Here is a 15,877-nt window from a genome sequence, read left to right as displayed (position 1 = left end):
TTCAGTCTGTATGTGGATAAATGAAAATTATGTTTGTCACAGATCGTCTGGCTAGAAAGAACAGAATTTAAAAGTCTTTTGTCTGAAAAGAGGTGAAAGGAACAGTACAGTCAACAACATAAAATACAAATGAGAGCTTTCCTAATACATCTATCCTTCTCTATATGAATCGTGGAGGTGCAATAACATCACCTATTCTTCCTACACCTCTATCCTCCCTTGAAAAAAAGAAAAAAAATACCAAAAAACATCAGTAAGGAATATTTTGATATTACTGAACTCTGAAATATAAGCAGGGTCATAATACAAATTATTTCACTAATACCTCTGTTTTCATTCCATGCCCACCAATTTAGAATAAAATGCCAGAAACAATTAAAAAAAAAGTGTTCTAAAAGAAAATATATATATGGTGGTTTTGCATTTAACCTTAGCTATATATTTCAGGAATAAACATGGCTTTTATTCAGGACATGTATTTGCCAATAATACATCTGATTAAACTAGGAAAATTAGACATACTATCAGTAGCTTGCTCCCAAATTACACAAGAAGAAATTAGATACATTTTCAGTAGCTTGCTCTCAAATCTCTTCAGTCTATGAGTCACCAGATTCTTCCTGCCAAACTAAATATGTCTGTGAAAGGCTGGAAACTTTAATGGAAAGAAACATAAAACTTGAAATACGTAGGAAAAACTAAGTTTTTTCATGGAAGACCTGTTGACTAGTAATTCAGGAATTCAGGGGATGTAGAAACAAATTATTACATCTCACTTGTCTACAGAAGTTTCAAGGTATGAAACATATTCAATTTAAACCTGCTATATTAACCTAAAATAGGTGTCCTATTAGCTTTCATGTGACCTAACCAATGAAGCCTCACAAAAAGTTGTAAAAATTTCATTATAATAGAAGCCCTTATCTAGCCATTTTGATGGGGCTGAGTTAAATGAAACCTTAAGTATAGTTAATGTAAATCTGAAAAAAATCCCTCTGTTATAAATTGGATTAATTATACATAGTACCACACAGTCATCAAAGCTAATTAGGAATGTACTCATCTTTTCAGATCCACAGCCATAATGACATCTTCTTTACCATTTTCCCCACAACACTTACACTTTTCCTACCATTGCATAAGCCATATATTTAATAATATTCTTTAGAATACAGATTTGTGAAATAAAGAGTCTGTGTGTGTAATTTAAGCTTTTATTCATTGCCTTAGTAGGATATGGCTGTTAATTAACATTATTTTGAAGTAAAACCAATTTTCAGTAGTATTTGCTTTCCTTAGAAGTTGCTGTTTGTAGGAGCTGGGGGTGTTACTTAAATGCTTACTTGTTTGGAGATAGAAATACTTAATAAATATTTCTAGAATATATATTTTCAGAAAAAAAACAGTTTTCTTCATTGAGCTGGGTTCAGTCAGAATGGTCTGAGCCAACTCCTTCTTTTTTCTGCATATGCAGCCTTGTGTAATTTTCTGCCCAACACACAAGGGCAGAAACAATATATACAAATAGTTCTGTATCAAAAAAATTCATATAATTTCAGGTTTCAGTGTGAGCCATAATTTCCTAATGGAAGTGCTTTAACAAGACACTTGTTCCCTACTTCCACACTTTTATGGGCACATAAGGAAGCAGAAGGGTCTGCTGTCTGGAGGCATTCTCTTACTCTAGAACAGTTACATTACATAGATGGGAAAACCGGGATAACAGCTGAATTTCAAAAGTAAGATGGGAAATATATAAATATACTGCAGACTCAGGGGGAAAAAAAAAAAAAAAAAAAAAAAGGAGAGAGATGAGCCCTAAATTGTTTTTTTGATAAAAGGAAGCCATTCCAGTTTTCACTAGGAAAGGATTTAACATGAGGTAAGCAAACAGATTCCACTCTGTCTTGCAAGAGGAAGAACATTAAAAATGTATTAAATGTGACTGTACATGGGATTCAGTCAGAAAATACAGCAAGTATCTGACTTGTGTCTGGTTTTGTAGGAATTTAAATTTGCTACGTAATTCAAAGCAGTTTTCTAAGAAATTCCAAACCAATTTACTGGGAATTAGCTCAGAAATTTAACCTAAAAGTTGCTCAGATAAAATTGACAAGATAAGCTCACCTATGTAATTTGTCTAATACTTAAAGAAGTCTGAAGAGAAGACAGCATTTGACTTTTCTCACTTTGATATCATAAAAAAACCAATTCATCCTATTATTCTGAAAGTTATGTATTAGCCAGTGCCTAAGGTACAGCCTTTTGGTTCAAATAGGCATTCAGTATTTAACTGGATTCAATTTTTTAAACTTTTACTTACGGTGACAATGCAAAATTGTCTATAAATTGGAGTGACCCACTGGTCAGTATATGGTATGCCCCTCCACAGCTATGGATGTGTTAAAATTCTTGTTCTCAAAACCTCACTCACTGATGCAAACATGAAATACGCCTGTCATTACTGAACAATTAGACTTGGGCTGCATCTTGCATAGTGATTTTACATTAAATGTGCCACAAAGAAAGTATGAATTAATGGCTTTTTCTTCTTTTTGACTTGGAAGTTCCTGTGGTTATTACCAGAGATAAATTTAGCATAAATTCTTCAATAAGTATACATTTGTGGTATTTCCTTTGTCTTGATTTCTAGACTGAGAAATTACTTAACTCTTGGTTAGCCCTTTTATTTGTTGTCATATTTTTGAACAATTAAACTTGTATCATAGGGAAATACTGACATTTGTATATGGTTTAATAAACAAATCCAGATCCATTCTTTTTCAACAAAGCTGTGAAATGAAAATGGCTTTAAGTCTCTATTTGATTTTCAGTGATGTGAGAGGGTTTGAAACATGCTAAAGTGCTGAATAAGATCTAGAGAAATAGCTGTATGAACTTCTTTGAATGAGCACTCTAAAGATTGCCCTAGATGCTCAAGTAGTTAATGCAAAAAGTTTTAATTAAGAGACTGTGTGGTTCTGCTAAACTGAATAATTTGCTTTGCGACTCTTGCTGCTGTTGATCAAATATTGCAAATGCATTATTAATACCAGAACAAACGAAGAGGTCCATATGCAAAGGTTTTGTCCAATTGCATAAAGCATATGCCAGAGTCGAAGTCAGTGAAGGGTTTTTCTTGGTATTTAAGATTCTGTGGAAAAGTAAGAGGGGCAGCTATGCCAAGAATTAATGCTGATCTTGCCAAGTACTTCTCTGAGTGACTTTATCCAACATGAGACTAAACAATGTATTAAATACACATATAGCAGTTAGGGAATCAAATGTCAAATAACAGCTTTCTTGTATTTGAAACCAAACTTGAAACTTTGTCTAGTGCATAGATAAAGGGAAACATCATAAAAAACATTAACATCTCTAACATCTAATAAAGACATATAAAAATTGAACTTCTGGAGAAACTATACTTATTTGGTTTTGGTAGTAGACACTTTTAGCAGAGATATTGCTTGCTGAAATTTTGATCAATGGTTTGCTTCCAGTCACCTCATTAAAATTACCATTACAACTACAGTCCATCTTAATGAAAAGGTTGAAAAATTATTAAATCCTTGGCGACCTGAGAACTAGCTGTAGAGGAGACCTGTTTGCAGAGTCTAAATTTAGTGTGTTTAAGAAGCTAAATCCTCCTAGACTCACTGTGTGATCCATGGAGAAAGAAGGCAGAACATCTCTCTCTGTTATTAAAGAGGTAACTTAGGAAGATTAACCTCACTAAACTAAGGTTAGCCTTTATGAACACACAAGTAGTCTTTCTTAATGTGGTAAAAAAGGACAAAATTTTTTCAGACTGGCTTACTTTCAGAGAACTTTCTCAGTGATTACTACCAGGGACAACAGAGCTTACACCAGACTTACATATGAGTTGTTTGACTGTGCAGTGATACCATTCCAGAAGCCAGAGCTGTCTTTTTTCTTACAGAGGTATGTCAATAACTGTGCCTATAGCCCTGGTTCCCTGAGTACTGACCCTGCAGACCTGACTAAATCACATCTTAGCTCCTTTTCAGGCTAGCTTTCCTGTAAGAAGTAAGGAATCTGGGGATAAAGTGGAATACACGCAAATCTTCTATGGATACAGAATTTGGACATGAATGGGGCATGTAGCCAGACCAAGGAACTTAAAAATGCTCTCAGATCTTGCTGTGTGAACATAGCCAAGATGACCAGCATTTCTTTGCAAAGATTTGCAAGACAGTCACTGACATCACAGGCTGTGTGTCCACAGGCAGCTTTTCAGCATGCCTCTCCTGGGCTTGTAGCATTAACATTCCTTTCAGTCAGGGACACTGAGAGGAGCTAATGACTCATAGCTCCTACAGGTATGGAGTAGTTAAAGAACTGAGTGCCATGCCATCTCTTGTAATTATGTTGATAGGTTTGACAGGCCTAGAAACTTTAATAACATCTTAAAAGCAGACTTCCTGAAGTAAACAAGAAGCTGTTAACTAAAGGGAAATGGAAGAAGCAAAACAGAATTGCCTATTACTATGTACCTTATGTCCTTCTTTGTAAGGCAGCAATTCCTCCATATATACCTTAGTTCTGCAAAGCAATGAGATCTGATGACAACTCTGATTATCCAAAATTGTGTTCACTGTCTTATCTTGATTTTCTGATGATTATAAGCCAATAGTCTTATGTTGTGCACAGCTGGGGATATTCCCAAGGACAACACACAATTCTGATAGTCTTAGTGGAAAAAAATGTAGCAAAAATCTGTAATGATTCTCTACAAAGCAGTTGACATAGGGAGCATTAAGTTGGATACCAGAAAAGCCCATCTTTTATGGGATTCACTCGTTTACATATGGAAATATGTGCTAGATCATTCTCCATTCTCTGAAGAATATCAGAGGAACTCCATTGTATCAGGTATCTAAATTCAGCTCCTTTTTCTATGCAAGTGATGTAGAAAGATTCACCATAAGCCCAAAGCAGTTTTTTTACAGAAAAAAAAGAGTAGGTTTTTAATTCATGAAATTAATTGCCATTGGTTTCAAATAAGTATTGCCATCTAACTTGGGCTTTAGAAATTAGAACTACCAAAAGCGTCCAAGGAAATAAGAAAGCTATTTCTTTATTGGCACTCATGTATACTGTTAGCCAAACTGGTATCCATTTATTGGAAAAGGAAAAGGTTTATTTTCAAGGGAAAAGAAACTAAATAAATAATAATATAACATTTGCTCTTCAGAGCAAACTACATTTGCTTTTCTTTCTCATTAGTAGTCCTCAGTAAACAGTATGAACAAGAATGAATGATTGTCCATCAAATTCAACTTGTATGAAGAAAAAAAAGATCTCTTTTTTTGATTAATCTACGAAGTAAATTCCTGTGATGACTAGACTATTTCAGGTAAAATTTCCCCTCTCCTGGGCTATCGCTTCTGTAAGTTTCCTGTAATTTGTCCTTTCAGTTCTTCCAACATTCTCTTCCTTCAGCATTGTTTTGTAATAGCAGTGGCATGGTAGACCTTTCTAAGCATTAAAATTCAAATTAACATAGCAGCTATCCCACTTTTCTTCATGACTGTTGAATCCAGAGGTTTTGAGGCTAGAGAAACATTAATTGAGAAGACCTGTGTCTAAGAGTAGCCACTTGTGTAGCTGTGTTTAGGCTCTCTGTTGGCCTCTCCTAACATAACCTAACACAGAGGAATTTGAGTGGCAGAAGTTCTGCTAGAGAGGTGTTGCTAGATAAAAGGTGGCAACAAATTCCTCTTTGCTGGTGAATCATGGGAGAGAAAAAGCTGTCCAAGAAGTAGCCAGTGCTGTCTGGGGTTAAATGTGACCAAGGGAAAAAGCAGATGTTCTATTTTAGGATTTGTGCAGTGTTCTCCCCTAAAAAAACTTACAGAAATGCTCCTTGCTACCTCATGAAGAAAGGGAGTGGTAAAAACCACATTTGACTTCCTCTTGAAGTCAATACTTTTCTTTGTGTGTGGTAAGCAGCTGGGGCATCTCTTCAGAAGCTGTAAAGAAATTCCTTTTATAGCTAGGAAATTGGGCAGAGTAGACTATATAAAGACATTTTTTTTTTCTTCCAGTCCTAGCTGTAGATATAGCCTTGTGGTTGTGGAGTACAGAGTTTCAACAGAAAGTAACTCAATTATTTCTATCTTCATTTCCACCCACAACTCCCAAGGAATAGTCAGAAGTTTTGACCTTGAGTCTGAACCAGGAGTTCCACCTCAGCCAAAAGGTATTCTTTATATTTGGAGTCTCTAGTGAAATACAGAATGATGGAAGAAAAACCTTCCCTTACAGCTATTTCCTGTGCAAGTTAAAAGGAAACTTTACCATTGATTATACTTTATATAAAGGAACAAGAGCATGAGAATAGAAGGCCTAAAATACAATTTAAATTGACATCCTCTCTAAAGTAAAAGAAAAAAGTTCACTGGATTTTTATTTCTGCAAATGATGTGGCATTCTTAAAAAGTGTCAAGAAATACAGCAACATTTTTAACTTCCAATAGTATGCTGCATTCTGTAGTACATTTGATATGAGGATCTCAAGTTGTTTCACCATTGTTACTGGACTTACTTTTCTATAGTTCTATATTTTAGATTAAACACTAACAAATAAGAGGCAGAAGGGTATAACAGGTTAAATAGCTGCCTCATGAATCAGAAGTAGTCAGGTAGAGGACACACATTACTTAGCATCCAAGGGCCATGTATCAACTTCATAAAATTCCTGCTGAATGTTACAATTGCAGTCTATTGATGACAACAGTGCAAGACTCTCCTGAAACAGGGTGGTCATTCATCAGTAAAACCTTCCACAGTCTTCCATATAAAACAAGGTAGACTTTTCTGATGTCAACAGTTACGTTATTTCAAATGAAAACTCAGAATGTAAGAAAACAACAAAGAAAACTAGAGGGAAAGTATTTACTGACAGCAGATAAAACTCAAGATTGCAAGGGTAAAGATCTTTAAAACTTCAGAAACCCATACTGGTATTTTAAATTAAGGATGATCTAGCTTAGGGAATGTAGAGATTTGAAACATATTGTACAACCTTAGAATAACTGAGGTTGAAAACAAAGAGAGTTATTGCTGGTGATTAGACCTTCACATGTCTTGTTACCTTGAGGAACACAGATTACACATAACAGTAAGTCTGATTGCTTGGCAGTAACAGCCACTCTTGTGGTAAGCAAGTGTGATAGTTCTCTGAACAAGCAGCAAACATTTTGCCAGGAGAGGAAGGACTGGGAAAATGCCTAAGATACATGCACAGTAAAAAAAAAAAAATTGCTATGCTGATCTATGGATATAGTATATTGTCTCATTGTTTTCTGGTGCAGAAACAGGAGGGTGAAATGAAAGACTTCCTTTACATTCCTTCCAGCCACGAAGAGGAAGTATTTGTAGGACACACATAGCCCCTTAAGTGCAACTCAGCTGCTGATAAATGTAACAGATTTTGGTGTTCCAATGAACACATAAAGAGTTGGTAAAAAAATGTAAATTCCTTTATGAGAGATTCCAGTATTTTTAATACTGTGTTTAGCACCAGAATACTAAGTTAAACAGCACCTTAGAGTAGATGTTCATTAATGATAATTAAAGTGTTAAATACAGAAGGGTTCTTTAGTGAATTACGTTGCATATATGAAACTAAGGCTCCCAGTTTCAAAGGTAAACTTTAATAGAAAGTGCCAAGAAGATAGTGAAAATATCTGCAGCTGTTATGTTGGGGAAATCAAGATTTTCTGTAAATTAAAGGTGCAAGAATCTGGATTTCCCTAATTCTATTTTTATTGCAAGCAAGGAGAAGAATATTGAAAGCAGTAACTCAGTTGTTTTCACTGTTCCGCCAGGAAAGGGATAGGTAAGGTCAGAAAAACGAAAGTGACACCTTAGAAGGCAAGACTTATTAGGATAAAATGAGGATTCTAAAAGAAAAAAAAAAAAAGCTAGACCTCACAAAGAATATAAAAATAAATAGAAAAAAACCCCTTCAGTTAATTTCTTGACTTGATAACCTAACCACCCTATATTTCCTTTTCTTAGCTATATTCTTGTTTGGAAAGATAGAGGCCCTGAAAGAGGCGTAACTTCAGACAAGCACATACTATTATTAAAAGTAAACACTAGCTTCAGAGGCTCTAAAAGCACAATTTCTTGCATGTTTTGAATAAATATATTAATGAATGAAATCACAAGAGATCTATTCCTAGTTAAAAGTTTCATTAACTTTATGTTGAGTAGCAAATATCTGTGAATTAGAAATGGGTTTCTAATATTTACAAGTTGTATATTTCTTGATCTTGACAGCACTTGTAAGAAGGTACTAAGATAAAAGAGTTGTTTATTTAACTACTCCAGCTTTACGCAATCTAAAACACAGCAAAAGAAAAATATTGTGATGTTCAGTTCCAAAGTTTATGTCTTGCTTCAAAAAGTTATATGAGTACTGATATATCTACACTACTGCAGACTTAATTTATCTGTTGCCTGTACTGGTGTTAATCTTTATTATCTCACCATTCATGAATTTTCCTTCACCTGTGTTTAACTGATGAAGCATGTGGATACTTGGATGTGGTAACTTTCTGCTTGCTGCCTTCCAGCTTTTCTTTTTTTTCAAACCAGATGTTGAAGCTTAGTGTGTTTTTAATATGATACAATGTGTACTTAAACTGTTTACGAGTAGTCTGACATAACAGGTACATGTAGTTCTGCCTTATGAATATCTTGGGTCTAGTATGTGATTTCATTCATTTAATATCAGTGGCAGGTCATCAGAAAGCAGTAATACAGCAGCAGCTAGAAAGTTAAAAACAGTAAGATGTCTGAAAAGGAAAATTTGTCAGAAACTCAGAGAGGCTGAACACAGGCATGATGTTACTCTTTACTGAGACTTCATGGTCACTGAAGACTTGGGAATCTCCAGGGTACAGGATACTAGTCATATTCAGCAGCCTGGTTTGATCATCTAAGCTTGCTTAGAGTAGTTGCAAACTAGTGGATTACATGGAAAAGTTTAGCAGTTGAATGAAATAAAGGGTTCACTTACTGAAGTAAAAGCCTCTGTCTCCACACACAAACTGAAGAGCATCAACCAGCTCAGCACCACAGAGTGTTTCTGGGCCAGCAGCAGCAGAACTGGTTAAGGTAAGCAAACACAGGCCAAGGTAGAAGAAATGAATGTAGGACACAGTGTGCATCTTCACCTGCCAAGAAAACAAAAGCAGTGTCAGAATTTCCCAACAGAGTCCTAAAGAAAATGACTCCTGCACCCTTGTGAGTTGAGAACACATATGTACTGTAATATGTTAGACAATAAACACGGTATCAGGAAATGCCTCACCATAATTTTGCAATTGTCTACATATTCTAGTCCATGTATTTTGTAAACTGATTACTTCCTCTGGTGAATATTCTTGGTTCACATTCACACACAGTTAGAGAACCTTGTAGTAAATATGATTTATTGTTGCTCCTGCAAAAGGAGGATATGGAAGAGTGCAATGGACAGGCAAAGGGAAGCCCCTAATAATAAGAGTAAGGAAGACTAAACAACCTGGAATTGTTTCGTCTGAGACCAGATAGACTAAGAGGGAATAGGACCGTTGCCTGCCAATGTACTGTGGGAGATGGAGGTGGCATACGAGAGGGAATAGCTATTTAAACTAAAGAACAAGAATAAATGGCTGTAAACTGGGTAGAAGGAAATTTGGCCCAGTAGGAAAAGGGTTCATAATTAGTACTCCATGGTCCTCCAGCCACCTTAAAAAGTGAAATACCAGGACAAAACAAAAGAAGTTTCAAGGTAGAACTTGTCAAAGTTACAGAAGTGGTGTTGTGGGACCTTCCATAGTAGGGGACTGCATCCAGTTACTCTTACAGTCCTCTCTTACTAGCAAGGTAACATTTGGAAGCATTCAAGAAATTAAGAGCACTAGTGGGAGTGTTAAGGATTTGTATTATTACTTGATGGAAGCAGCTATACTTTCACTGACCTCCATTATATCCTCTTAGTCAGGTTTGGCTATGAGGTATACACAGAGGTGATAATTCTTTTCTCATTTACATTTTGTTACAAACTATCTTTTTCCTGGATGTATGATTGAAGAAAGGCCAGTCCTCAATGGGTGTAAATTTGCACTATTCCATTTATCCACTTCTCTTTAGATCCATTTATATCAACCAAAGATCTTGCCCAACATGTCAAAGAAGATATCATTAATTTTTTTAAATACTAGAAAAAGCTATTTATATTTAGTAGCAGGACAATGAAGAACGTGCTTAGTGCATATTCTGAACTGACATTACTTGGCAAAAGTGCTACTTTTGAAAGGTGTATATCTGCATTTAATTTCATTCTCTTTCAAGGTTAACATTAATATTACAGTCAGGTAAGAAGTTACGAATCTTTCTTGCACATACAGTTAACCTTGGCTTAAAACTGCTTTGTATTAGCAGACTAGTGCAATGTAATTTGAGTAAAATGATTAATCTTCTCTAAAGTTTCTTTCAGGGCTTCAGGGACCATTTAATCTTATTTTTTCACTGAACTTTTGAAAAAATGATAAAATTATCTGTTGTCTGCTCATATGGGACCTGATCCAGCTGGGTATTGAGCCCTCTCTTGTCAATAATTTTTAAGAATTCTTTTCTTGGCAAGGGATCTTAGCACCTTGCTGGATGAGTCCCCTACTTCAGCTTAAGTCAAAGCTGACTAAGAGACAAATCTATAAATAAGTCAGAATTTATTCCCCTTTTCCTGATATTTCCACTGTGAAAATAATGAACAAATCTATATCTCATGATATATCATAAAAAGAAATAATTGTTTTCCCATTCACAAGAGTCTTTAGCCAACTTTGCTATGCAAAAACCAACAAGCTTTAATGCATGGACATGACTTCAATAGCAGTTGGAGGAAGGTCAGATTATAAATGAATGATGATAACATGAGGCATTATTTCCTGTAATGATTCCATATCTTAACAACATCAATTTCTTTTTTCCCTTGCCACATTTTTGAATTTCTAAGATAAATGTGATGCACCTGCAGTTTAAGATGGTTCCCAGTTCTGAGGAGGTAAAGCAGAAAGCTGTTTAGCACACCGCCTCAGAAGGCTGAAAGATGTTACAAATACAAGAACATTATGTATTTAACAATTTGCTCTTGTATAACATTTGGGCCAGAAATAAACATAAATCTTAGGCATTTAACAATTTTGTATTTTTCAAGACTTTTCAGCTGGGTTGCATTTTCAGATAAATATCAGCACTGAACTACAACAAAACAGATTATCGACTGTTTTTCCTTTAGTGGAAGCCAAAAAGGCTGCACAGTATAAACCACAGAGAATTTCTAACTTTATCTCCAAATTTAAAAACAGTCAAGAACTTTGAAACAACTAAAAACCTTTGGGAAAAGAAAACAGACTCACATGTTTCTAGGGCTCAATCAATTATTTGTTAAATTAAGTGCTGCTTCATCAAAACTAATCATAAAACATAGTTTAAAACTTTAACTTCATCATTTTAATTAAACATAGCATTAGTTGATTCAATATGTTTGTGATAAAATCAAAGTTCCCATTTGTGTCTGAGGGGAATATTCTTAAAAAAATACAAAGTTGTAATCCAATATTACTTCAGGTTCTTTACAAACAGGCAGAGTGCTTGCAATGTCCCCAATTTGACTAAAAAGTTGAGAGTTTAAAAGAAAACTCATTGGCATGAGGGTGGGGTTTATTGAAGCATCTAATTACATTTGGAAATTGAATACAGGTTCAGGATGAGCCTGGTTAAACACTTCTTTTAGTTGCATAGAATGACTGACCATATTTTCACAGCTGGAATTTCCTCTTTTTTCAGTAAAATAACCAGCTTTTGCTGCATTCCTCTTTTAATAGTCCAGAAGAGTGGCACCACAGAGGAATGTCATATATGAACAGTCTATCTCTCTTTTATTTCTTAATTCTTTTATATAAGTCCTCCTCGTCTAACAAACTATCACTTGGCACAAGTTGTGCATAAGAATTCTTCACATGTTTGGTCATTTTAATAACAGATAAGAACATCTACAATAATTATAAATATCTTGAAGGAGCAACATTTTTATGGATAGTATATACTATAGAAAAGAAAATCAAGAGTTATATTCAAAATTACATTTTGTTACATAGAGGTTGGACCAAACCATAGTATAAGTATGTAATTATTATGTAATAACAGTATTCACTAGTAATTCTTATATAAATAAAGCATATATACTCTAGAATGGATAAAGGTTTAAATACTGCTAACTTTGATTACAGGATCTAAGCTACATCCTAACCTAAATCAATATGTTCCATTGATTCCAAGGAAGCTTGGCAGGATGCACCAGCTGAGGAACTAGCACATTACTTTTATGTCTCTTAGTGCCTTGCTCAATACTTTAAAAAAAATCATCTTCATCTTTCAAGTATATTGGAAGGGATGCCCATTTATATATTAAGAGAATGGTTTAATCTATTGCAGTTACAGACCTGCTCTTTTGAATCACATTAAGGAATGAGGTAAGTGTGTTTTAAGTGTAAGATACTCTAAGAAAATAATTAGGCCCTAAACAATTAAAACAGGAGAATTCTGTCAACTGCATAACTGTCCTTGAAAAATATTAAAGAAAAAAAGTTCTGGAAGGATATAAATTTGCTGATAATGGAAAGTTGAACTAGGGCCAATTGACAGAAACAGAGGTCAATGCACCTACTGAAGCCAAATTTACTTAAAGACAGTTTATATTAATGTGTAGAAATTATAGGTCATAACATGAAACTTCACATGCAAACTTTCCTGAAACAGCTCTCCCTACAAGGGAAAACTTGGAGATGAACATGTAGGGGAATTTCCATTTTCTTTATGTACAATTGCTTAAGCTATACAAATATGCAAGGTCAGCAAGAGTCGCAGCTGGTTTCTAATGTAGAAAACAAACTGAACTTCACATTTACTTTTAATTTATGAAAGCAAAAAACATGTAAATGCTACAATGCTGCCAGAAAATTGCTGCAGTGACAACATCCCTTAAAAGTTTCCCTGTGAAAGCATGAACATTTTATCTATAATTGTGTATAATAAAACTGCAGAAACTTAGCATGTGAATAATACCTTTTTCCTATAAAACCCTGCACCTGCAGAAAATAGCTGAAAGTTCTTGTTTTCAGAAGCATTAATTAACAATATAGACAATGATGTAATTGGACCCTTTAATAATGACATAACTGAAATATTGCAAAGTTCTCTGAATAGAAGTGAAATTTAAGACATGTATCTGCAATAGTTTACCCTTACAGTTATCTATGTAATTGCAACTATTACATACAGCCATTTTCCAGATCACATAAAATTGCATGTTCAGCAATTTATAAATAATTCTCAGTTCTAAAATAATGTTATTGAAAAGTGCACAATAGTCTTCAAACCAGAAGCAGACAATACACAATAAAATAAAACTAAAAAATTATTTGAAATAGTAATAAAGATTTACCTTCAAGAAATCACAAAAGCAGCACTTAACTAATTGTGTTGAAAGACTGTTGATTTTTTCCATTGCTTCTTAAAAGTGCAAAGTCTGGAAGTGAATTTGTTAGCAGTAATGATGAGAAAAAAGAAATCCAGAGAGATGTGAGATGTTGAGAGCAATGTCACATTTCAATATTGAGGACTTTATTCCATTGCGCAGGCTCTATCTGCTCTGATTTTAGCAGTGACAGTGAGATTTAGCAAACAGAAGAGGGATTTAGAGAAAATCCTCACATTTATCTACATTACACAGACACTGTAGACAGGAAACAGCTGGGGGAGCATTTGCCTTCTCTCTCTCTCCCTCTTCTGGCAAAGTTACCGAGTAAGGACTTTTTTGGGCATGGTGACAAATAACATCATACCTTTGCATTTTAAAACTAGAGCACAGAAGCATATTTTTTTCCCTTTAAAAGAATGTGAATTAGTGACTGAGGGGTTAGCAGGCAAAAAGCTTGTGTTGCCATGAAAAATAAGAAAATGTATTCTGGTTAACTTTCAGATAGCTATGTGTGCATTTGTATTTACATGTGTGTGTGTCTGCTTTTCAAATATATAAAAACTTATATACATAGGGGCATTGTTTGTATATATGCATACCTTTGTATATATGTACACATTTTATTTATGCATAGAGGAACAGGTATTTTATTTATATAGTATAGAAAGACAGGCAGTCAGTTATCTACGTTTTTCTTAAAACATCTTTACGTTATTAAACTTGGCATGCCTATATGCTGAGTAACAATTAAAAGCTCCAACTCTCTGTGCTATTAACCCTAAAATAGCAGTTTGTAACTTGCTAAAAATAACAGAATTGTTGAGCTCTACTTATAAATAGGGCAAAATAGCTTTGTGATCTTTTAGCAACTACACTGGAGAAGTAATTTCCTAGATTTTACAGTACTATGACTACAGTAACACAAGTAACCCAGTTTGGGGGGCTTCCATGATATTTATCTTAAATGTGCTCTTGTAATTACAAAGTGATTTTCCCCCTTTTTCTTAGTAATCTTCATAATTACTTTTGATAGCAATTTAAATGACACTGGGAAAGACAGAATTGAACTTTGTTAGTCCTGCAGTACCTAACTTTTGTCTTTTTATTTTTCCTCAATTATGAGTATATTATAAATAACACCAGCTGGCCAGCAACATGCTCTCACGGGTTATGATGTCATTCAAATCCCTCAACTGTGTTAGTGGCTTGCAATGTGCTCCAAGCCAGCTGTTTTTCTATTTATAATGTATGCTTGCATTTCAATACTTAGCTATTGAGAATAAAGTTGTGATGCTGTTTTATAGATACAATTTGTACTTGTTACCCTTTGGTTTTGTAAGATGGCATTTAAAAGTAGAGGATTCAACAAGACTGCAGCCCCAGAGACCAAATACATGTCACAAACAGTGCATGATTTACATAAAAGCTGTTTCAGAACATGGCATTTTGTCCCTGTCCCCTTCCACTCAAGTGAGAGTTGCATGCTGAGGTGCTAGCTGTACTTTATGATTGAAAATAACAATTGAGATCATGTTGGCCCAGGTCCATTCTCAGTTTTCAGATCCACCTTGAACTATATGGTGCTTGCCAGGCAGAAAGGACACATTTAGTTATTTCTATCCTCTATAAATGTCTAATACTCTGCTCTGTGCAGTTTTAAATGGTGTATGGTTAGCTAAGCTGATTAATCTTTGGAAGGGATTTCTTCTAATGTAGCATAATGGCAGAATCATGGGGAGCTTTGAGGTGAGTTTGTTTAGTTCAGGTAATACCAATATTTCAAGTATTTTTAATACACTTTTGTACTGCAGGTACAGTATTTTAATATTCTGGTCTGTTTTATTCTTCCCTCTGCATTTCAGAGGTCATTGAACAGTGGCACCATTCTACACACAGCTTGATGTAGCTTGCTGCAACTCATAGCACATGTATCAGTTATTTCACCAGTTTAATAGAAGAATGTGGGGACACAAATTATCAAAACTCTGATATTCTTTATTTTTTACTTTTAAAACACTACAGATGGGTGCACATACTTCTGCTTTTTTCTTCCTAAATAACAGAAGGAATCCACTTATTCATCACTTCCTCATGGCCCGAGCTTCAAACCCTTGTTTCACTCCTCACTGCTTTCTTTCTCTTAGGTTTCACCAGGCCTCTCTTGGTCATAAGAACAGCATGCAGTAGAAGATGAAACTTTTGGCTTTCAAGATAGCTAGAGAATTGTAGTGTCTCTACACAACTGCTAATACTGTTTCTTTCCATGGAGCCATTCTGAACTCCTATCCCCATTCCACTGACCAGCCTGTTTCT

General features: G+C 34.9%; 1 protein-coding gene across 1 annotated transcript in view; it reads right to left on the bottom strand.

Moving 5' to 3' along the window:
- The window catches only part of IGF1 (insulin like growth factor 1), a 49,236-nt gene extending 35,589 nt beyond the window's left edge, over positions 1 to 13,647 (bottom strand). Inside the window, exons 1-2 of the mRNA XM_074825329.1 lie at positions 13,529 to 13,647; positions 9,056 to 9,212 (exon numbers count right to left, since the gene is read on the bottom strand). Of these exons, the coding sequence (XP_074681430.1) occupies positions 9,056 to 9,212; positions 13,529 to 13,591 (220 nt within the window). The 5' untranslated portion in view covers positions 13,592 to 13,647. The remainder of the gene's footprint in view (positions 1 to 9,055; positions 9,213 to 13,528) is intronic.
- Between the last annotated feature and the right edge of the window lie 2,230 nt (positions 13,648 to 15,877).

Source organism: Strix aluco, chromosome 5, assembly GCF_031877795.1.
Source record: "Strix aluco isolate bStrAlu1 chromosome 5, bStrAlu1.hap1, whole genome shotgun sequence".
In the NCBI taxonomy this organism is placed as follows: domain Eukaryota; kingdom Metazoa; phylum Chordata; class Aves; order Strigiformes; family Strigidae; genus Strix; species Strix aluco.
This window is presented reverse-complemented; position numbering and strand designations above follow the sequence as displayed.